At 41.2% G+C, this 23,631-nt stretch overlaps 1 protein-coding gene across 7 annotated transcripts in view; it reads left to right on the forward strand.

Moving 5' to 3' along the window:
• LOC149286012 (intermembrane lipid transfer protein VPS13A-like) overlaps window positions 1-23,631 on the forward strand; it is a 207,055-nt gene that overhangs the window by 14,667 nt on the left and 168,757 nt on the right. For 6 of the 7 annotated variants that reach the window (XR_016277743.1, XM_089494507.1, XM_089494508.1 and 3 more), the window contains exons 4-10: window positions 1,973-2,068; window positions 3,125-3,226; window positions 6,080-6,186; window positions 8,227-8,286; window positions 10,069-10,128; window positions 15,778-15,858; window positions 18,138-18,195. Coding sequence is in view for 6 of the 7 variants with exons in the window: in XM_089494507.1 (XP_089350633.1) it covers window positions 1,973-2,068; window positions 3,125-3,226; window positions 6,080-6,186; window positions 8,227-8,286; window positions 10,069-10,128; window positions 15,778-15,858; window positions 18,138-18,195 (564 nt within the window). In the remaining variant the exon portion in view is untranslated. The other variant, XM_089494506.1, reaches the window with a different exon arrangement.

The raw sequence follows: 23,631 nt of genomic DNA on the forward strand, positions 1-23,631 counted from the left end.
ACAAATACTGTTCGAATTTAAAAATTTAACAGTTTATTGACAGTTTTTAATCATTATTCTAGTATCTAGTGCCAGCTGCTTCTTTTCAATAACTTTATTTTATAGTTTAAGAAATGCCATTCGGAAACAGATTAATCGGTTAACATAAGTTAATTAACCCAAGTTCAACCAAAACAATTTATTTTAAAAGAGCATTTTTAAGAACAGTAATTATTTAAGCTAGTGGCCACAACATCTGAACTGCATTTTGCTTCTTAATTTTCTGATTTAGTCCTATATTGGTGTAGTACTCCATGTTAATGCAAAAACATGGTTTAAACAAACAAACAAACAGAAAACACTCATGGATTTGGGAAACTTTTCTTTTCAAAATCTAATTTTTCTCCCCCAACCCTGGTTCCCAGACCACACCACCTGGCAGAACATCTCAACAGATTTGTAGGTTCTCATGATTGTTCATCTGGCTTACACCATAGAGTTCGGAAGTATTCCACCTGTTCATGTATTTTGTCATACCCCTGGAACATTCATTTGACTTTGAGCCTTGTTAAGAATTTAGGTGTCAGTGTCAACTTCAAGAAGTCTTTCTTGGAGCCAGTGAGGGTGATCAACTTCATTGGGATGACACTGGAGTTTTATACAGGACAGGCTTACCTTCTGCTCAGCAGACTGGCAACACTCAGAGTCAAAATATGAGCAGTGCCATCTCACCCTCACTGTTCTGCATATTTCACGCAAAGACTGTTTTGCTTCATGGCAGCTACCACAACAGTTAGTTACCTCGCATGTCTCTGGTTCTGATCTCTTCAGCATTGGTTTTTCAGACATTTTGATCCTATTTGAGATCTCCAATGCATTAATGTAATGGAGCCTACCAATATATTTTATTTATTTATTTATATTTATATTTATATCCCACTCTTTTCCCAGGACTGGGACTCAGAGCGGCTTCACAGCATTAAAAAAACAGTACAATTAAAAACATTTTTAAAAATAAATAAATAACGTACATGAAAAAGAATTATTATTATTAAACTAAATTATTATTATATCCCTATTTTGGTGAACCAGATCCCTGAACCTTCTCTCTAGCTTGCCCTTTTATCCCTCAGATCTGTTGTGTATGGTGACCATGGACACCTCACTGACCAGCTGAGGAGCACACTACAGTGATGTTACTGTTCAAGGAGACTGGTCAGATCATGATTTAGGTCTACACATCATCAACACCTTGGAACTATCAGCAGTTCTCAAGGCCTTCCAGGCATTCAAATGGATGTTGAGGCGAGAGTGGTGCAAGTTATGTCAGACAACACAACCGCCTGTTACATCAACAACCAGGGAGGGCAGACATTCTGCTCTGCTGCTCAATATGACCATGGCATTTTGGAACTGGTGTGTCAAGAGACATATTCATCCCATCACTGTACACATGGCAGGTACAGAGAATGTGTGGGCAGATTCCCTCACTCAAGCCCATGTTCTAGAGCATGTGGGCTCTTTCCCACAATGCTTATTGCCTTACCACCACCAGATGGGAAAGTCAGTCTATTTGCCACTGCTGTCAATGCAGAGTGCACTCACTACTGCTTCAGAGCAGAGAAGAAGGAGAGATCTTTCAGAGATGCGTTTCCATTTGTGGTCAGACACTTTACTGTATCTGGTTTCATACTTTTTCATTACTAGTGATGGTGGTAATGAAACTTGACAAAAACAGATTGGATGAAATTCTGATCATGGTCCACATGCCAGAATAGTGTATACTTTGTTTACTGGTGTGCATTAAAGTCTCATAGGACTATCAGGGCATTGAAAGACTATTTAAATATGTACTTTGGAAATTTTGCATTTCCTTTCCTCCCCTAAAAATTGCAATTAAACAGAAACAAGCTGATTTCTTTTAAAATATAAAAGAAAAACATTTAGCATGTATTTTCATATTAATAGACATACATATTCCTCTTACTTATAGGCCAGCTGAATTTGAAGATTCCATGGAAAAATCTTTACACACAACCAGTTGAAGCTGTGCTAGATGGAGTTTACTTGCTTATTGTGCCAACAGCCAGTAAGTTTATCAAGAAAGTAGACTGATGAGAAATGGTTTAATATAATTGTGTGAAATAAATATGTAAAATAATGGTTTGAATCTTGTTAGTGATATACACAGGCATTACACTGTGTATGTCCTTTTAACTATCATTGTGGAAGGTGGTATCGAGTACCTCATTCCCAGTATGACACCTCCCACTTGTGCAACTTATTGTTCTGTTCTATATGTAACCATAAATAATAATAATAATAATAATTATTATTATTATTATTATACTTTATTTATATAGCACTGTAGATTTACAAAGCGATGTACATACAAACAATAAAATAAAAATGAAACCTGCCAATGACGTACATTCTACAAAATACATATAAAACAATAGATAGTAGTACAAGATAGAATTAGATAAAATAAGGAGGCATCAGATTCAGAACATCAGAGATCAAATAAAATATCAGATAATAGTTGGATAAACAGTTACACAATGCCTGGGAAGATGGAAAATCTGGTGGTGGAGACTGGAGTATCCTGTAAGCAGCTATGATTCACTGATCAGTACCCAGTAGAGAGCCTGGACTGGGACAGCAGACCTTGACTACCCAGAGATGACATCCCAGAGATCCAGGTAGATGATTGAATGGCAATATACATGGTAAATTGGGAAGATCTGGCAAGAAACTGCATTTCCTCAGCAGTTTCTATAAGGCTTGCTTCAGATTATGCTCTTACCAAAAAGACGTCTTAGTAGTTGATTTTCATAAATGGGGAAATTGGTTTTAAAATGATAGGGTGTTTTTCTTGAAGGAAGAGGAACAGGTTGGCTCTTAGTTAATTTTTATCTTTCATGCTAATATGTGTAGTTAAGTACAAATATAGGATAGGAAAAATTATAGACCTGTTGTATTATGTTATGGTTCGAAACTATCAGACTGGACTCCTCATTGATCTGTGAACTTCATTGAAAGCTTGCTTTTTAGGGTGTTGGTTCTTTAGCGCAGTTAAGAAATTAATTGTACAGCTCATCATCAATTGCAGGTCACAATATGATATATTCATAAATTTTATCAGGTATTAAATATGATGCAGAAAAAGAAGAAAAACACCAATTGGAAGCAAAGCAGAGGGAACTGCAAAGAATAGAAGATGCAAAACAGAAGATTGCTGACAGAGGTAAAGAAAAATAAATATATATTTCTTTCCCAGCAGAGAATGGGCCAAGCATTCTGTATATTGGGTGGATCCGCCCACTTGGCTCCTGATAGACAGGGAGAAAGAAAACAAAGCCCAGGGCCTGGCCCAGCCGCTGTGGGTGGAGTGACCCCTGGAAGCCTCAGTCTTCTTCTTGCCTAGCTCCTGGTAGGACATGCTAGCTTGCTTATTGCAAACTTTGCCTTGATAAACCTTCCTTTCTACTCCCCGGACTCACCTGGCTTACTTCTTTTCTTCCCCTTCCTTCCAAAAAAAGAGAGACCCCTTTATCTCTCCTTCCCTCTCCTTCCACTGTGCTCTTCTAATGGCGGACAAAGAGGAGGCCAGGTCAGCGGGGCAGTTAGTCTCCACTCAGCCCGGGCCAGCCCTGGCTTTGCTGGATGCGTGCCCTGAGTCCCCATCTCCGTCAGACAGCGAGGGAGTGGAGGCGTGTCCACAACCAGTGGAGGGGTTTCCCCTTCCTAGCGTTGTTGAATTGCTCAAAACTTTTTAAGTATTACATTTATAGTAAAATTTTATGTGTGTTTACTGAAGAATAAACTTTACTATTATTTGGAACAAACAGTGCAGCCAAAAGATAAAAAGACTAGGAATGGGAAGGGCAGTGATGAAAGAACTAGACCAGATCCTAAAGAGTAAAGCTGCTTTATGCAGCTTTCAGCATACGCTGAAAGCCGTGTGGGGAGAAGGGGCAGCGCATCCCATAGGGAACAAGGGGACACGTGCCCATGGCGTGTGTGTGCCAACACACTGCCGCGTGCACGACCCCCATTCACTTAAATGTGGCTTGAGCATAGGCGGAATTCGCTTTACATGGGGGAGTCCAGAACGGATACCCCACGTAAAGAAAGGGCACACTGTACAACTGAGCACTAAAGTTAGAAACGTCCAATCTATTAAATTCCAGATCACTATATAGGGATGTGAAAACTGGACAGTGAAGAAAGCAGATAAGCTAGAACTGAAATTACGAGATGCTTGAAGATGGGGAATTTGTTACTCGAAAACTGGTGGGAAAAGGTCTGGGACACATGGTTGCCAGAAAAACTTTCCTATTCCTTTAAGAACAGATCCTGACCCCCCCCCCAAAAGAAAAGAAAAGAAAAGAAAAAGGCACACACATTCATTGGGGATTGATTGGTCTGTTTTTATAGATTATGTCAATAACAATATATTTCATTTTGCTCCATGTTTGCACCAAGCTGGTTTTTGGAAGGACATCTTGTACACTGACCACCCAACTGTGGCAAAATGATCTATAATTTCCCTTTCTGGATCTTTTTACAACTTCAAAAGAATGTATTATTGGGTGGAAATTCTTTTGGCTTATTCCTAAGGTCTGTTATTTCTATTGTTTATAAGTTTGTTATTTGATAAAATTTAATATATATTTTTAAAAGAGAGAAGATCCGAAAGAGTAAATACATACAACTGAACACTAAAGTTAGAATCATCTAAATCATAGTGTTCCCCAGTATCTATGTATAGATGTGAGAGCTGGACAGTGAAATAAGTAGATAAAAAGAAAATCAATTCATTTGAGATGTGGTACTTATTGTGCTTCCAGCTCCCAATCCAGGGAGTTTATCTAGAAAGACAGCATCAAGGGTCCCAGAATATTAGAAGTGCTGAACTCCTCTTGTCCTTCTTCCACCTTAGGTCATTCATCAGGGAGACCAATACAGTTATTCTGTTCAAACCAGGTCTGAAAATCTATTTAAATGACCACAAATAATCTCCTGTAATTGTCTGTGAACACCTGGATCTGAGCAGCTACCACCATCACTTTTGTTGGTAGCTATTCATTATTCAACTGTGACTTAATTTATAGTGTTCATATTCTGAGCTTTTGGTTAAGCATCCTTATTTTATAATTGTGGTACTTGCATTTCCTAATGAAAAGTATGCAGTGGTTTGGCCACTCCTTTGATAATGCTCTTAAGAGTATGGATACAGGTAGGTGTGTTTCCCACTTGGTGAATTATTTAGACAACCACATAATGTTGGATAAACTTGTAATATGAACAAAAAGTCTGTCAGTTTGATGGATATATATTTCTCCTTCGTGGTCTCTGTGAATCACACAAATGGGTTTTACTGTGCCTGCAATCGCAGATGACCACTAGAAGAAATACTGTTACAGGTAAGCAACCTGTCCATTCCCTTTCTGCATTTGCTCACTCTATGGTGATATTTCTTGTGATACTATCAGAATAAATGGATATAGGTGAAGTTTATTTTGTTGAGCAGCTCAGTAGCATAGTTCCCTGCTTGAAGCTGAGTATTGGAGGACTGCCAGCCTAAGATTCTCCTGAGACATATATGGAAATGAGAGGGAGCTGGTATTTCTTGGACATCCTTTCTCTTTTTGCTTAATGCAGAAACAGGCATGGCATCTTTGTCAGGCTTGGACTCCTATGACCCAAGTAGGTACAAGATGTATTGAAAAAGTATACTTTTTTCCTGAGTAGGACAGGGACCCAGATAACCTTAGTTCATCTATGCTATATTAATGCTCATAAGCAGTTTTGAACATACAGTATACTTATTATTTTACGTGTTGTAAAATAAAATTACTTTTTACTAGGGGAGCTGTTTCAGGAGTGTTTTAAATATAGAAGTGTTGGAATGCTTGCACATCACAAACAACACGATGGGCAGAAGGCAGCAAATCACACATGATTAAGTGTCTTCCCATTGCTTATTATAGATCTTTGATGAGAGTTTATAGGATGAAAGTATTGTGCTTTGTTAACCAGCCCCCATTCATATTCTCTGTTTAATAACTTTAGATATTTATTTTCTTTAATTTAGATAAACCACAAGAAAAGCAAGATACTTTCCTAGAAAAGCTAATTACTCAGGTCATCAGAAATCTTCAGTTGAAAATTTCCAACATCCATATTCGATATGAGGATGATGTAAGTACAGGAAGCCATCACTTATCTGATAGATTAGGGACTACAGGACTGTCAGAAAGTGGAATCAGTTGAAAAGTGGAATCCAGCTTTTTTTAAGTTTGTAAATGTATTTTGGCTGCTGAAAAATATGAATAACACACTACATACCACTTTTGAATGTGAGCAAAAGCTAAATTAACACGCTGTATAAATTAACTAAATTAGCACACTATATATCTTTGTTGCAGGGGTCAGATTAGATTATTCTCAGATCTCTTTCGCAAAAGCATCAGACTAGATGACCCTTGAATTTGTTTTCAGACAGAGTCAAACTAGATGACCCTTGGATTTCTTTCCTTCAGGGACTGGACTAGGTGGGTCTCAAATTTCTTTCCCACAGACATTAGACTAGATGAACTTTTGATTTTTTTCCTGTGGGGAATCAGACTAAATGACCAGGGGTCTGACTAGATGGCCTTCATTTTTTTTTTTTACCACAGAGGTGGAGGAGGAGAGAAGCTCTGCTTTTGCTGAAGGGAAACAGGGCTCACCCCCTCCCTCTGTGGCTCCTGGGATTTCAGTAATGACATTCTCCTACACAAAGCCTCCCACAGGAGGGTGGGAGGCAAGGGGAAGGCAAAACAAGGTAAAGGAGCCATACTGCTCACTCCCAGTCTCTTTGCTGCCTTTGCAACCTTTCTTCCTTCCCACGTGCTTTCTCGTCTCTCCCTCTTGTGTCATCCCTTGCACTGGTGTGGCACTGACTTGGTTTTCCCCATTGTAGAGAGTCATAGAACCAACAAGGGAAACACCAGAGGTCTGGAAGAGAAAGAGGGAGTCAGGAGCCATCTGGAGGAAGAAGAACCAATGAAAGCCTCCTCTTTCCAGGCTTGTAAATTTTGCAGACAAATTCCATTAATTCAAGGAGGGGTCTGCTCTTTTTTCCTTGGGCAACTGGAGAGAGAATGATTCCACATAGAATTAATGGAACTTGTCTGTAATTTGAAACTGTTGAAAGAGAGAGACATTATCAAAAAGTGAGGTGTGCCCATATTTGTATATGGCAGCTCTATATAAATAGTCCTACTTGTTGCAGACAGGAATAATTTCTGTTCTCAGATTTTATATTTGACAAGGGAACTGTAAACTTTGCTTCAGTGGTTCCAACTGTGCACATATACCTCTTTCATAGTTGATGTTTGGAACTCTGAGGAAACATTGTAGATGGTGCAATTTGTTGACAATGTGTGCAGAATTTATTTCTAAAAACTGGCCATATGTTTTGCTTTGGGGAAGAAAGCATAAATTCTTCCAGGTCCAAATTAGGAATTTTACTTTTTTCTACTAGAGAATATATTTATATCAAAATTGATAGTGCTTCTATCCTTATCATTTAAAGAAATATATATGCAAAGAAGGAATAGCAAATTGTAGAGATCATAACAGGAGATTAACTTTTAATGAATTGAACCATTTATTTAATTTTGGCTAAGGATGGGCAGGTTTTCCTTGCCTATACAGAGATTTTGCAATGGTTCACCAACCAAACTTAGGTTTCTGGCTAGTGAGAAGTGTCAGAATGCCTTGTCTTGGCTCTTGCGTCTACCAATTTCAGCAGTTTTTATGGAAGAGTAAAGAATCAAGATGCCTCTATTTTGTTGTCTTCTGCTTGAGATCAAGCCGATCTTTATTTTTTAAATTTTTAGACAAATTTTTAAACACTTATATAACTAATTTAATAGGACTTTTTTAAACTTCAGAGACCATAACTTCACTAATGCTCACTATTATAAAGAACATCCTCAAAATAAAAGCAAGGCCATGGAAAGTGAGGCTTAATCTTAACTTTAAGAGATTCCCAACAGTGTACCTTGCTTTGAAAGATTTTCAAAACATTCTATCTAGATATATACAGTCATTCTAGATAAATAGAAATGGTCAAATAATGTCTGGTTCCTTTATTATTAGGTAGGTAATATGCACTAATGTTTAAAACCATCTTCCAAATTTACAGATTATCTATGGTGAATCTTTTTTGTTTATGTGTTTGGTTTTTTTCAGATCACAAACAAAGATCTTCCATTGTCATTTGGTGTCTCACTTCAGAATCTTAGTTTACAGGTAATATTACTTCTCCATTTTTAATTTACAGGGATAAAAAGAATGTTTCTGGCTATTCGTTTGTTACATTTGTATAATCAACAGTCATTTGGATGATGGAAAGATAGCTTTTTGTTTTATTTTAGTGTGCAAAAATCATGTTAAAAGAAGAAAAGAAGAAAAAATAAAGAAAAAGAAAAAATAAGAAATAATATAACTGTGAGAAAGTATATACACTCTGCCATCAGTATATGCAGACTTGCCATCTGTGTATTTAAGCATCTGTAGGTGACAAACCTATGTTGTTCCCAATGGTGGCACACCATTGGGAACAACAGGCTTCTTATCTATCTACCCCACAAGCTCAGAAGGCCAGAGAAGCCACTCCTTGCTGGAACACAAAAACTAATTGGATCTCAAGTTTATTTTCAGGATGGAGGTACACAACATGAAGGATGCTAAAGTTAGAATGAATGAGCACTGACTGCTTGTATTCCAAAGATTGGGGCCTGCCAGGCTGCCTCTGTCTCTGCCTCTTCCACATTCTCATCAGCCATAGCCATTGATGGAGGGAGTGGTCAGTCACTTGGTCCTCCTTCCTGGGTGATTGATGGCCCCCTCTGACCAGGGGTTGCCTCAGCATCCACCTCTTCCACATTCCCATCAGCCATTCTGGCCTTCTGAACCCTCAGGGGAGGCAGATAAGAAGCCCTGTTGTTCCTAAGGGTGGCGCAGCAGTGTGGCCACTCTGCCATTGGGAACAATGGGATTAGAGCACCCGCAGATTTTCATATCTGCGAGGGGTCCAGAATGAATCCCTTGTGAATACCAAGGGCCAACTGTATGCCTAAACTTCTAGAAAAGAAGGACCAAATATCTAAAAAAGTGTCCATGTAGTCTTGCCATTCATGCATTATATGTTTAAAGGTTAAAATTTTTGCAAGATCCTCAGTACTTTGAATAACAGGGTGGGTGGGTATTTTTATTTTATTTTATCAATTTCTCTTTCCAGTACAGCAGCATAAATCTTTGTTGACTGAAATTATATGTATAATCAATTTCTGTTGACTGAAACATTAATTTTCAAGATTCAAGCAAATAGTTTTAAGAGCACAAGTAAACCTGTGAAATTGAAATACTGCTCCAAAACAAAATTAATTTTCCTGAAAGGAAACTTCCAAATGCTGTGTTTGAAAGATGCATGAGGAGAATTACAGCACCATTAATTCGGTGATATATGCTAACTATTATCAAATAAATGTGGAAGCCAGCTATAAATTGTAGTTTTAATCAACAGATACTGAAGTTATGGATGTTTAAGTCATGATCTATTAGTTAGGAAAAGTAAGACTATTGAATTTGTCATTCTTTTCATTCCTAAAACTTGTTGTATTCATTCATTGTCAATTTAACTGTAGATTGAAAAGAGACTTTTTATATGGAAGCAATAGATCAATTCTATTCTGAATCAGCTGGTTGGGATGATGAGTTTGTCACACAGGATTAAGAGCTAGATGTAACCAGCCAAATTTTATAGAATTTACAAAAGAGTTTGGTATCTCGGTATCATCTTGCCACTTTGAGTACTTCAGATGAATCTAAAGAAGTGGATTGATACACATGAAAACAGATGCCAAAATAAATAATTTAATCTCAAAGGTGCTTCTTGAGTCTTTCGTCCTTCTCTTTTCCGTGTTATGGTCAAACAGATTTAACAGCTATTTGTTTAGAACTATTACAGTAAAAGCACATGAGATAATTTTCTGGTACTTCTTTTTCAAGAACTTCTTAATTGTCTTCTAGACTTCAGATCAGAACTGGAATCCATGTATGCAAGATGCAACAACTAAACTGTTCTATAAGGTAAAGTGGGACTGTTGCCAGGATAATACTCTGCTGGAATTGTAATGTTGCCATATACATGCTGAAATTCTTTCATAATTAAAATTAATATTCAGGTACGGATCAGCCAAGGGTACACATTAGCATACTACTTATTCTACTTGTATGCAGAAAATATGCAGATGACCCCATACTAGCAGAAAACATCATGGACTTCGAACAATTTCTAAGGAAGGTCAAAGAAGAAAGTGAAAAGGCAGACTTGCGGATGAACATAAAAGATAATAATAATAATGACTATGGAGAACCTACATAAATTCAACCTAGACAATGAGGAAATTGAAATAGTTAAAGATTTCCCATGCCAAACATTGATCAGAAAGGAGATTGCAGTCAAGAAATCAGAAAAATACTAGGAATGGGAAGGGCAGTGATAAAAGAACTAGACAAGATCCTAAAGAGTAAAGATATACAACTGAGCACTAAAGTTAGAATCGTCTAGTCTATTAAATTCCCCATCACAATATATAATAATAATAATAATAATAATAATAATAATAATAATCATTTTATTTGTATACCGCCCTTCCATAAGATCAGGGCGGTTTACAGCATTTAAAAATACACAAAAAATTCCATTAAAAACCATATCAAAAATTACATCAATACACTACAACACAAAGCAAAAAACAAAAATAAAAACAACAACAAATGCCCCCGGGTTAGCCAACCATTGCCTTTGCGGCGGGGGGGCCTATAGGGACTTAATCGGGGAATGCAATTTGAAACAGGTGGGTCTTCAACTCCCGTTTGAATTGGGCCAGGGAGGTAACTGAGCGGAGCTCTATGGGCAGCGTATTCCAAAGGGCCGGGGCGGCGATGGAAAAAGACCTCCTAGAGGTAGAGGATAACCTCGCCCCGGGGACCCTAAGGAGTTGCTGCCCAGATGTTCTGAGGGTGCGAGGCGGCATGTACGGGGAGAGGCGGTCCTTCAGGTATCCTGGGCCCAAGCCATTTAGGACTTTATAGGTCATTACCAGCACCTTGTATTGCGCCCGGAAGCGAATGGGCAGCCAATGGAGGTTTTTTAAAACCGGTGTTATATGGCTGGCCCTGGACGTGCCGGTGACCAGCCTAGCAGCCATGTTCTGCACCATTGAAGCTTCCGGGTTTGGTATAAGGGCTGTCCCATGTAGAGTCCATTGCAGAAATCCAGTCTCGAGGTTACCAGGGCATGTACCACAGTTTCAAGGTCCCTCTGGGCCAGGTATGGGCGCAGCTGGCGAATAAGCCGAAGCTGATAGCAGGTGCTCTTGACCGTCGCATTCACCTGAGCAGTCAGGCGAAGGGACGAGTCAAGAAGCACCCCCAGACTGCACACGGAGTCCTTCACAGAGAGCGTGACCCCGTTCAGGACAGGTGGAACCACCGTCATTCCTGGACCAGGGGAACCTATCACGAGTACCTCCGTTTTCTCTGGATTCAGCTTGAGTCGGTTTTCCCTCATCCAGCCCATTACTGACTCCAGACAGGCCACGAGAGGAGAGACGCCATCCTCAGTCACTGCATCAGTTGGAGACATAGAGAAGATTATTTGGGTGTCATCAGCGTACTGATAACCCCGCGCCCCATGTCTCCGGATGATCTCTCCCAGCGGTTTCATGTAAATGTTAAATAGCATGGGAGACAGAATGGCTCCTTGAGGGACCCCAGTTTTAAGGGCCCTCTCATCGGAGCACACGTCTCCCAGCTGCACCATCTGGGACCTCCCGGAGAGGTAGGACCGGAACCACTGGAGCGCAGTGCCCCCGATTCCCACCTCTGCCAGGCGCCCCAGAAGGATACCATGGTCTATGGTATCGAAAGCCGCTGAGATGTCCAAGAGCACCAACAGGGACACGCTTCCCCTGTCGATGCCCAGACGGAGATCATCGACCAAGGCGACCATGGCCGTCTCAACCCCATAACCTGCCCGAAAGCCAGTTTGAAATGGGTCCAGATAATCCGTTTCATCCAAGACCCCCTGAAGCTGGATTGCAACCGCCCTCTCGATCACCTTCCCCAAAAATGGCAGCAGTGAAACTGGCCGATAATTATTATACACCAGGGGGTCGAGGGAGGGCTTTTTTAATAAAGGTCTTACTAGGGCCAATTTAAGAACAGATGGAAATTGCCCCTCCCTCAGAGATGTATTAATTATCCGGCGTAACAATGAAGTTACAGCCGGTCCCCCCTGGGCTGCTAGCCACGAGGGACAGGGATCGAGAGAGCAGGTTGTCTTCCGAACACTTCCAAGGATCTTGTCCACATCCTCGGTACTAACCAACTCAAACCGATCCAGCTTAACTAAGTCCACGGAGGCCCTGGACGCCTCTACGCTAGGTTCTGCCTGAATGTCGGCGTTAAGACCTTCGCTTATCCGAGAAGTTTTATCCACGAAAAAGTCGTTAAATAAGTCACAGCAGGCCTTAGAAGGTTCAAGGATCTGGTTCAGGGTGTGAGGGCTGGACAGTGAAGAAAGTGGATAAGAAAATCAACTCATTTGAGATGTGGTGTTGGAGAAGAGTGTTGAGAATACTGTGGACAGCCAAAAAGACAAACAAAGTGGGTCTTTAAACAGAACAAGCCTAAACTCTCCCTGGAAGCCAAGATGAGGCTGTTACAGTTTGGCCACGTCATGAGAAGGCATTAATTATTAGAAAAGACAATAATACTAGGAAAGGTAGTAGAAAGAGAGGAAGACTGTACTCCAGCTGGCTAGACTTAATTAGGGAGGCCATGGTCCTGAATCTACAAGACTTAAGCAGAGCAATGGAGGATAGGGAGGCTTGGGGTTGTCTCATCCACAAGGTTGCCATGAGTCAAGGCTGTCTCAAGAGCAGCTAACAACAAGCATTTGGTTGAGATACAACTCTCCTTTAGAGGTGGCATTATTGCACTACTTTTGGTTTAGTGAGGGGATAATTATCTTATATTTTTACATACACCTTTGAGTTGTGATGGCAGCAATAAATACCATTCCTTTGTTCCGGTGAGTGATGTAATTTCATGCACTTCTGAGATGTTTCGTAGCCAGTGGAATTTCTTTTCGCTTCCTCCCAATGTAGATTGCTCCTTAATAGGGCTGTGTATGGCTTTGACCTTGTGCCATGAATCAAACACAGAATTCCATGTCCCCTCCCATTACTGGCTGCTCACTTTCATTACATCCTTGCATCACTGTGGTACACTTTGGTAGGGCTGGTATATTCCTTATTGCCTTATTTAGTATAGATAGAGTGATTTAGCTTTTGGTGCCTTGGTTCATCCTTATAGAACAAAAGGAAGAGATTACCGTATTTTCCGGCGTACAAGACTACTTTCTGACCCTCTAAAACGGGGTCAAAAGTTGGGGGGGCGTCTTGTACGCCGGTAAGAGCACTTACCTGGTTGTCCTGCCAGCTTCCAAAGGCCTCCGGAGCCCTTAGGAAGCCGGCGTTTGTGGGCATCAGGCCCCCTAAACTTGGCCTATAGTAGGCTAGGGCAGTGCCTGCATGCAAGGCAGGCTTTGCAGGCCTCAGCAAAGGCCTGGGGTAAATAAAAATAAAAATAAAAAATGAGAGAGAGAGAGGGAGATAGAGAGAGCGGGGGAGATAGAGATAGAGAGGATGAGGGAGATAGACACGGAGAGAGAGAGAGAGAGGGGGGGAGATAGAGAGGGAGAGAGAGAGAGGGAGGGAGATAGAGAGAGGGAGAGAGGGAGAGGGAGGGGGAGAGAGAGAGAGAAATAGATAGATAGACAGACAGACAGACAGACAGACAGACAGACAGACAGACAGATGCCGAGAGAGAGAAATAGAGAGGGAAGGAGATAGAGAGAGAGGGAGATAGATAGAGAGAGAGAGGGGGGGGAGGGAGATAGCGAGAGAGAGGGAGATAGAGAGGGAGAGAGAGAGAGAGAGAGAAATAGAGAGAGAGGGAAAGAGAGAGAGAGAGAAATAGATAGATAGATAGATAGATAGATAGATAGATAGATAGATAGATGAGAGAGAGAGAGGGAGACAGATAGAGAGAGAGAGGGAGAGAGAGAGAGAGAGAGAGAGAGAGAGAGAGAGAGAGAGAGAGATGAGAGAGAAATAGATAGAAATAGAGAGAGAGGGAGGGAGAGGGAGAGAGAGAGAGGGAGAGAGAGAGAGAAAAAAAATAGATAGATAAAAATAGAGGGGGAGGGAGATAGATAGATAGAGAACTAGATAGATAGGCGGGTTACAAACCGCCATAAAGTACGCGCTCTGCGCGTACTAGGGTTAGGAAGGGCCGTATTAGGGTTAGGAAGGTTCTTACCTTCCTGACAGCCCTTTCTCCCAGTACGCGCGGAGCGCGTAGTTTTTTGCGGTGCCCATCCACATGGGCGCCGCCATGTTGACGTACTGGACGCTGTGCGTCCAGACGTGTCGCGGCGGAAGTGACGTCGCGAGGACGCACTCCACCCCTCGCAGCGCCACTTCCGCGTTCCAAAAAGGAGCGGCATTTCGCCGCTCCTTTTTTGCTGCGCAGGGAAGCCTCGCGGTCTGGCAGCTGGGGCTTCCCTACGCAGCGAATGGCGGCGGCGGGAAAACGGCCCCTTGAGAGCCGTTTGTAACCCGCCATAGATAGATAGATAGATAGATAGATAGATAGATAGATAGATGAGAGAGAGAGAGAAATAGAGAGAGGGGGGAGATAGAGAGATAGAGAGAGAGGGAGAGAGAGAGAGAGAGAGAGAGAGAGATAAGCAAGCAGGCAAGCAGGCAAGCAAGCCAAGATTAGAGAACGAGTTGGGGTAAATGCAGTGATGTTTTTTAAATTTTTATTTGATGTGCATTGGAAGAGGGGTGGTCCTATACGGCAAGTATATCCCAAACTCTATATTTTAACTGGAAAAGTTGGGGGTCGTCTTATACACCCAGTCGTCTTATAAACCGGAAAATACGGTAGGTGTCTCCAGCAAAAGGTCTGTATCACAGGACTCCTGAATAGTGCCAAGAAAAAGTCATAATATGTGGGTTGTTCCTCTGCATCACTGCCAGAATTGATAAAGTAAGTGATGAACATTCCCATTTCAACACTTTCTTTGTATATACTCATGTATAAGTCTAAAAATTTATGCCCAAAAGTAGATCCCAAAATCCTAGGCTGACTTATTTACGGGTCAGTATGGTAATGTGATATCAGTTCTTTCAGATTTCCCCGTGCAGTTTCTTTCTGTACTGAGCCAAGCAGAGTCCTTGGTGATGGATTGATTGCTGTTTATTTAACAGTCCCTTTCCCACCCCATCGCTTCACTATCTCTGGAGTGAAGGCTGAACACTGAAGCCTTGTATTGATTGCTGCTTTGCTCTTGCCTCTGGCATGCACACACTGAAGGAGCCTCTAAGTTTTACACTCGACCTATCCGCGGGTCATATCAAAATCCATAATTTTGGCCCCAAAACTGGCACTCAATTTATAAATGATGTCAACTTAAAGTTGAGTATATGCGGTACTTGCAAATATAAAATATCTATATTGGTTTATTTTATGTATTTGGTTTTTATCTCACTTTTCTCCCAATACAGCCAGTATTTTATTGATTGTTTTATTGATTGAACTGTATCAACTTATCAACTGTAAAAACATTCAAATGATTCTACTTAAACTTCTTTATTTCAGCTTGTTCGACTGGACAACTTTTTTGCTTATTGGAATGTGAAGACTGAAATGTTTTATCATAGTAGTTACAAAGAATCTTTGGTGAGTGTTATATCTAATTGATCACATTTAATGCCAAAAATTGCTTTGAAGCAGAATTTCTTCAGATGATTGTATTGAATGTGAAGTCTAAGCTTAAATCTGTTACTTCTGCTGGATTAAGGTTACACTCCTGTGTTAGGTAACTTGTTAGTAATCCCAATTAAACTCAATGAAGCATCTAAAATACATGAACATGGATTTTATTTATTTAAGATACTTAGATACCATTGATCATAACATATATCCCATGGCAGTATAGAATCATGAGTAAATATATCCCAATAAGTCACAGCTCCTATCCTTTTAATATAGAGTAGGCCTGCAAATATCCTTTCCTCTGTTTCTGGCATCCTACCACTGAATACCATGATATGCTTGCAATGGCTAAATAAAACCACATTTTTCAGTAAGAAGAACAATCCTTGTTTTAAAGAGGAATTGTGCTCGTGGAAGCTTGCCAGAAGAGAGATTTTCCTTTAAAAAAAGGTGTATACTCCAATTATTTTAAATCAGAAATATTCTTCATATTGCTTCTGCCACATCACCAAATGGAGCTGAGGTAGGTGTGGCTTTCAGGACTGTCTGGTGCAGGAAATTGCTTCTTATCTGCTAAAGTTATCCACTTCAGTTTTCACATGTTTAGCCTAGGCAAGCTTTAGAGATGGAAGATTGGTTGCAATTATTTCTTACAACTATTTATAGTACAGAAGCAATATGATGCTATGCAGTACTCTAGCAACCACGATTTTTAGTATGGTAAATGTTGATTAGTGGCTGTTCATGTCAAAGGGTTAAAGTCAGCACACTGGAAAATGCTTAGATGTGTGTGTGTCTGACCATGAGCATCCAGCACTGGGAAGGACAAAGCTGATCATACACAGCTGATGCTCATAGGCTCAGGGACACTCTGGTGCCTGCGTGCACTAAACCTGGATGATGAAATATGGGTCTGGATTGCACAGGAGGACACTTTAGAGTGTGGGACAGGAAGTGATTGAGTTTGGGAGACCGCATGGTCTGAAGGCTACATAAACTCAAGGGCTTCCAGTAATTGCTTGTGGGTTGTAGTAGGAGTTGGTATTCGTGTGATCTGTATTACTCTGTAAATAAAGATAGCACTTCGGGAGACTTGGCTTGTCTGGTCGTTAATCAGCTGAAGCCTGGCATCGGTTGCTGAGAGTCCCTGGAGATTCCTACATTCCTTCAGTTCCTGGAAGACATCCAGTTGCTATTATCTCTACTGAGGGCTGTGAACCACGTTTCTGAATTTGCCAGTTATACTGTGCTATATGCCAGCATTGGTTATATAGCTCAAATGAGTTGCTGACAGTTCATTTCCATTACATCCAGCTACAGGAGAGCTACCCTGTTGCTAAATATATTGTAGCATCTTGATTCAATACCTGTGTTAGCCTACAGTGAAGTGGCAACATTTGGCACACAATCTACATACATTTCTGTGGCTCATCAGCCCTTCAAGGGTCCCTGTCGCCCTCTTAAAAAAACAAAAGACCTCCAAAAAAGATGTATGTCATATGTTTTGGGGGGACTCCTGTAAGTTCTGTTAACTTCGTAAATAATGTAAAAGCTCCTTTTCCACACACTTTGCTTCTGATTGCTTCCAAAGCACTCCTGGAAGCCTCCTGAAAGTGTGTTTTAATTCTATTTTGAGATTCATATGCCCTGTTTGCAAGGCTAATAGTGTTTCAAGGAGGCTTCAAAAACACTATTAGGTTGGAAAACAAGGGGGAAGATCAGCTTTTTCTGACATTGCAAATTCAACAGTAGGATGAGAGGGAGCTCTTTAGGCGATGTGCAAGGCAGCAAAAATTGGAGAGTGCTTGTGCCTGTGGGCAACATGCTATGTGTTGCCTATTGCTGATATAGGTTGATACCCTTTTGATACACATTGGGGAACTTGCATATAAAAAGGTAAATTGCACAAGTAAATACATAAATTAGGAAAATGAATTTGCAAGAATTCCAGAAGAGAACATTTCTCCATAATCACTGTCCCATGAAGTTGGATTTAGCCCTTTATTTATACCCACTTACTTATTTTTTTAATGGATTGCTCTGCAAGCTTGTAGTTACAAAACTATGAAACTTACAGAATGTGTTGTTTCAGATGTCTTTATTTTCACTGAATGTTGCCCATTGGAAAAATATTCTTTGGTATTATCCTTTCTCAATGTAGTCTTCATATTTTAGTGTAATTTTATGGAACTTAAATATGCTTTTTAAAAACTTCATTTTTATTCCACTCTCTTCCTCCCCAGAATAATTTGAAACATGGAGTTGCAAGCAGTAATACAATTCCAGATGGCTACAGTTTTGGTAAGTTTTGTCTGTATTGTATGTGATTATCTAGATTCAGTTTTGACCACAGGAAGGACAGTTTTTGATAATGATCCTGGGGCAAGACAGGCTCTAGGCATACTTTGTCTAGATTCCTCAGATAAAGATTTCTGACAAATTTTTAATTAGCTCTTCTGTCTGGATGGGAAACCCAGCTTAATAGTTACAAAGAAAGATGGGTACCTTATCCACAGCTTCCTTTCATTCTTTAATAATTGCAGTATGTTTATGCTAAGCATTCTGGCACATAGGTAAGATTAAATTTCATCTTAGGTATAGATGACCTGATCAGCACTAGTTGCCAGTCCAATATATTTATTAACAAACTAGGCAGAGAGAACTTCAGAAATAGGTAGTTGTTAAAAACTAAAATGTACAAACAAAGCATCTTCTATTGTAAATTTGTCAGGGTCTTTGGAATCATTCATTTCTGCAAGCTTGAAATAAACACCTACATTCTTCCCTGATGATTCCTCCTTCCTTCCATTCTTTCTGCATGTTCCTATTTTCTTTTTCTTTTCCTGTATAGCTACATTGGGTTTTTCAGATGTTTCCTTATTTTTTTTCTTCCATGGGATTGTCTTTGTGTTTTTATTCAATTCCTTCTTCCTGATCTCCCACCCTTTCTGGGTATCTTTTTCCTTTAGCATCTTTAGCCAGGGGATTGCACCCGGTATTTCCCCGAGCTTCATAAAATCATATTTCCTGAAAATCTAAGTTTCATGTTTGACTATATGCTTTAGGCTTGTCCCACAGTAATGAATTCTAGCACTACATGGTCATTCCCCCCAAAGTGCTGACATACATACTTTGCCCCCAAACAAAATATACTCCCCCATTAAATTTTGTAATTTGTATTTTTTCTTTATAGCTTTACATGCGTACATGTTCCTTTACAGACTAAGATATCACAGAACCTTTATTAAACTTTTCTATCTTACGTTCCGGAACCCCGCCCCACACATAAGGCAAAAATGCATATGCTTGAGCCCCATTAGATATAATGGGGCTTCTGCTCATCGCGCGGCCGTGCTCGCGTGCCATGGGCACACACACCATTCTCCTATTCTCCAGACGGCTTCCACGTAGGCTGGAAGCTGCCTATAATAAGCCCGCGTATGGCACAGGCTCACTGTATAACCCTTCTGCTTACCTGTGACTCCACTAGTCACCAAATGCTATGTCACCTGCAGAACACTATAACAATTTAATTAAGGGCACTCTTTGTCCCTTTTTTGGATGCCTAAAACCCTTTCTAACTGTCCTTCACAGCAGCCTAACCTAGCCTTAATGGTTCTTCACCCTTGGGCACAATAAACATAATCAACAACAACCCCTTTCAAACCTGGGAGCAGCCTCCACTTTTTCCTGGCTTCGCTCCCAATGGCTAGTTCCAAGGTACTAATCTGCCTGTACCAACCATTGTCACCCATCTCCTGGTCTCGACACAACAGCAAGTTAGCCCTGGTGGTTTGGTCCAAGCCCTACATGTAGACAGGGCCTTGGCTTTGGAAGGTGAAATCATCACCCAGGAGGGATGCCCACATCACAACATTCTCCATCCCCAAGGAAAATGGCTATAGTTGATATGGATTCTTCTCTTGCTCCTCGGGGCTGACCTATAACAAAGATTCCATCTCCATCCCTAGGATGATATGGGACTACAATGGAAACTCGCTGTAAGCAGAGGATCCATTCTGCCCCCCCCCCCCCCCATAAGGCGAATTCCGCCTATGCTGGAGCCCCATTCAATTGGGTCTAAGGTTTTTCAGGCTATGTGGCCATGTTCTAGAAGAGTTTATTCCTGATGTTTCGCCAGCATCCATGGCTGGCATTCAGGAGCTGTTCATGAATGAGCATGCTGGCACATATAACATGCAGTAGGTACAGTCACCCTTCCACAAAAATGGAAAAACCATGAATATTTTAGCTCTTCTCCCACATGAATGATAAAGAGTCCTCTCCTACCAAAAGCAACATATAGCTTGCCCCACATTTCCAAAGTGGTTCCACTTTCAATCTGATGTTAGCAGTCACCACTGCAGAAGATCCACTTTCTCTCCTTCCCCCTCTCCCACCCCCTCAGCTAAACAAAAGCAACATTGTATCCTCCCCACTTTTACAAATGTTTCATTCTTCTTATTTCCAAAGTCTTTCCACTTTGAATCTGAAGTTTGCACCCATTGCTGCAAAGGGAAGATATGGTGTTGTTTCTCTCTGGCCAGGAGAGGGGGAGGAGGAGGAGGAGGAGGAGGAGGAGGAGGGGAGAGACGCTGGATCCTCCCTGGTGGTGGCTGCACATACTGGATTCAAAGGGAAGGACTTTGGAAATGAGGAGGATGCAAAATTTGGCAAAGCAGGAGAATGTACGATGTTGCTTGTGACTGGCTGGGAGGAAGGGTAAGATGGAGGCGGGTGAAAAGGTCAACCTTGTTAAGCAGCAACTACAAAGTCGCAAATAGTTAAAACTGAATCTGAAACCCGTGAATGTGAAGGGCTGACAGTCTTCCTCCTTTGTTGTTTCCGCGGACTTCTCACAGACATCAAAGTCCAGCAGTAACATATAGTACTACTTTGTGTGCTCTATGACTAACACATATGACGTCATTCTGCACCTGTCCAGAGGTGTTGGGAAGATTCTAGAGCTGTCTTTTGGTGGTAATGCAACCCCTCACCTGCATGCATGTAACAGCAATAGCAGTAGCACTTAAATTTCTATACTGTTTTATAGTGCTGAGCACTCTAAGCGATTTAAAATGTTTTAGTCAGTTGCCCCCAACAAGCTTGGTCCTTATTTTACTGGCCTATGAAAGTATGGAAGGCTGAGTCAAGCTTGAGCCCTGCAGGATGGAACCCACAAAGTTTTGGCTACAGTACCAGCATTTAGGTATTTAGGGATGCGATGGCTAATGGTTCAGGTTCCAGTTTTGAAGTTCATAATGTTGGAAGGTTGGCAGTTCGAGGCCTAAGTGCTTGCATGATGGGTTGAGCTCCCATCACTAGTTCTGGCCTCTGCCAATCTAGAAGTTCAAAAGCATGCACATGCAAGTAGATAAGTAGGTACTTCTTTGGTGGGAAGGTAACAACATTTGGTGCAATCATTCTGGCCACATGACCACCAGTGTCATCTTCAGACAGTGCTGGCTCTTTGGCTTAGTAAAGGAGAGGAGCAATGCCTTCCCAACAGTTGGTCACGAATAGACAATCTTGTCAAAGCTTTATTTTTAACCTACCAACATTTAACCACTGTGCCACCAGGGCCTTGTGTTCCTGCTGAAATCCAATTCATTTTTTTCTGCCATTGCAGTAGGATCGTTAGGAAGTCTCGGCATTTTGTCAGTTTGCCTTCTCTTGTGGGCTTATAGCCCTGAAATCTTTCTTCAAGACGTTGTCGGAGATCAGATGGCTGACGTATGCCTGTTTTATCAGGTCTTTATGCAGCAAATGAAGTGAAACAGGGCTTCCTGTCTTAAAGTTCTTCAGTAGGAAGGAGCCCTCCAAACTGTGTTCCTTGCACCCCAGAATAAGCCTCTTCATATATCTTCTAGGGCTATTTACTTGTGCCTGTCTGTCCATGCAACATCAGCCAGAGTATTCAGCGACCTAGAATCTTTCAGCTCTTCTTCAAATCTCTTCAGAAGACAAATCAGTGTCATTGTTCCCAACATGTAAAGTGGCTCCTAATCTCCCTTTTGAGGCTCAAAAACCTAGAGACATTCCACTTACTCTTGGAAAGTCTCTAGAGAAACAGCTGCAGAAAGCAAAGTGCCCTTCTTTGGTTTTGGCAGAACATAAGAAGAATGAGGAGGAGAATAAGGACCAGCCACCAATCCCCCCCCTGCTTGTTTATGTTGGGAACTTCTACTCAAGAGCTCCATCCATTCTTGTCGTGTATTCTCTATTCTATGTGATCGCTGGAATAGTGGTATAGAAATAAAATATTATTATTATTATTATTATTATTATTATTATTTTATTCTCCACTGCCTCCTTATCGTCTACTGGCCTAGTCAGGAGAGAATCACTAGGGAGATGGATGCACAGTCCAATGAGGTTCAGATTGTTGGTTCCTACTCAGAAGAGGAGATTCTAAACAAATTTTGTGCAATCCAACTCTTAGCCACCACAAGGCTCCAGGTTCGACACAGAACATCAGGTCCTGAAGTGCTGGGACACACAAATTCTGACTGAGACTTCCAATCTCCTGCCTCATCTCAGTACCTGAGTAGGTCTTGGTTCTGGAAAGACCTACTCCCCAGTTCCATCCTGCCTCATATCAGTCAAGACAGGGCTTTGGTTCACTCTGGCCTTGTGGGCTAGTTTTGACAGAGAATCACATTTTTTTCTCTTTAAGAGAATCCCTTTGTTTTCTCCCAGATGTTTCACCCTAACGGAATGGCAGTGGTTCAGATCTATCAGATCTACTGAATTCTTACAAACCACAAGGTAGGCACCAGTAATTCTCAGGGTTCAGAAAAAGAGTAATAGATTTAATTTGGTCCTTCTGACTTAGGGCAGCTCCCAGTGGGTGCATGCCTCCAACCTTTTACCCATCGCTGGGAAGTGATGTCTCCTAGTGCCTGGGTATGCAGGACTCTGAGGGAAGGTTACACAGTAGACTTCATTCAAAAGCCCTTGCATTTCTTTGTTCAGTCTCATAGACCCAGGTCTTGGGTGAGGCATCAGCAGATGCTTCAAGCCATAATAGACCACCTACTTCAAATAAAGGCTATAGAATAGCCAGAGGATTCTATTCAGTGTTTTTCTTGGTCCCTAAGAAAAACAGGCACTAAAGGGTTATTCTGAACCTTTGCAGGATCAGTTGGTTTGTACTGAAGTGGAAGTTCCATGTGGAAACCCTCCAATCAATTTTGGAAGGGGTGAAAGAGGGGGATTATTTAGCATCCCTTGATCTCTAGGAGGTGTACCTGAACATCCCAGTGCACACAATTTACAGGAAGTATTTCAGGCTTGCTTGGAGGACCATGATCAGTACAGGGTCCTACCATTTGGTCTGTCATGCTCCCCTTGGGTGTTTACAAATATGTCCATCTCCTTGGTGGTACATGTTCACCCATTTCTGGATGACCTGCTAGTCCACTCACTCTCCCTTGTGAGAGGAAAGGAAAATGTGCAGATTGTCTGGAGTTTCATAGGTTTGTCATCAACAGAAAAGTCATCTGGATCTGTTTCAGAGGATCCAGCATTTGAAAACCATAGACACAACCCAGCACAGAGTTTTTCTTCTAGAAGACAGAAGGAATAAATTATGGTCCCTTATCAATGTGGTATTGAAACAGTCAACTTCAGAACTGATGGTGTTGGCCGAGTTGCTGGGGTTGATGGTGGGATGCATAGATACAGTCCCTTGGGCCAGGTTCCATAGGAGTGAGTTATAGTGGTTCCTTTTACCCT

This window comes from Sceloporus occidentalis, unplaced genomic scaffold (assembly GCF_023333645.1).
Source record: "Sceloporus occidentalis isolate IW3139 unplaced genomic scaffold, rSceOcc1.0.p SCAF_73, whole genome shotgun sequence".
Classification (NCBI taxonomy): Eukaryota; Metazoa; Chordata; class Lepidosauria; order Squamata; family Phrynosomatidae; genus Sceloporus; species Sceloporus occidentalis.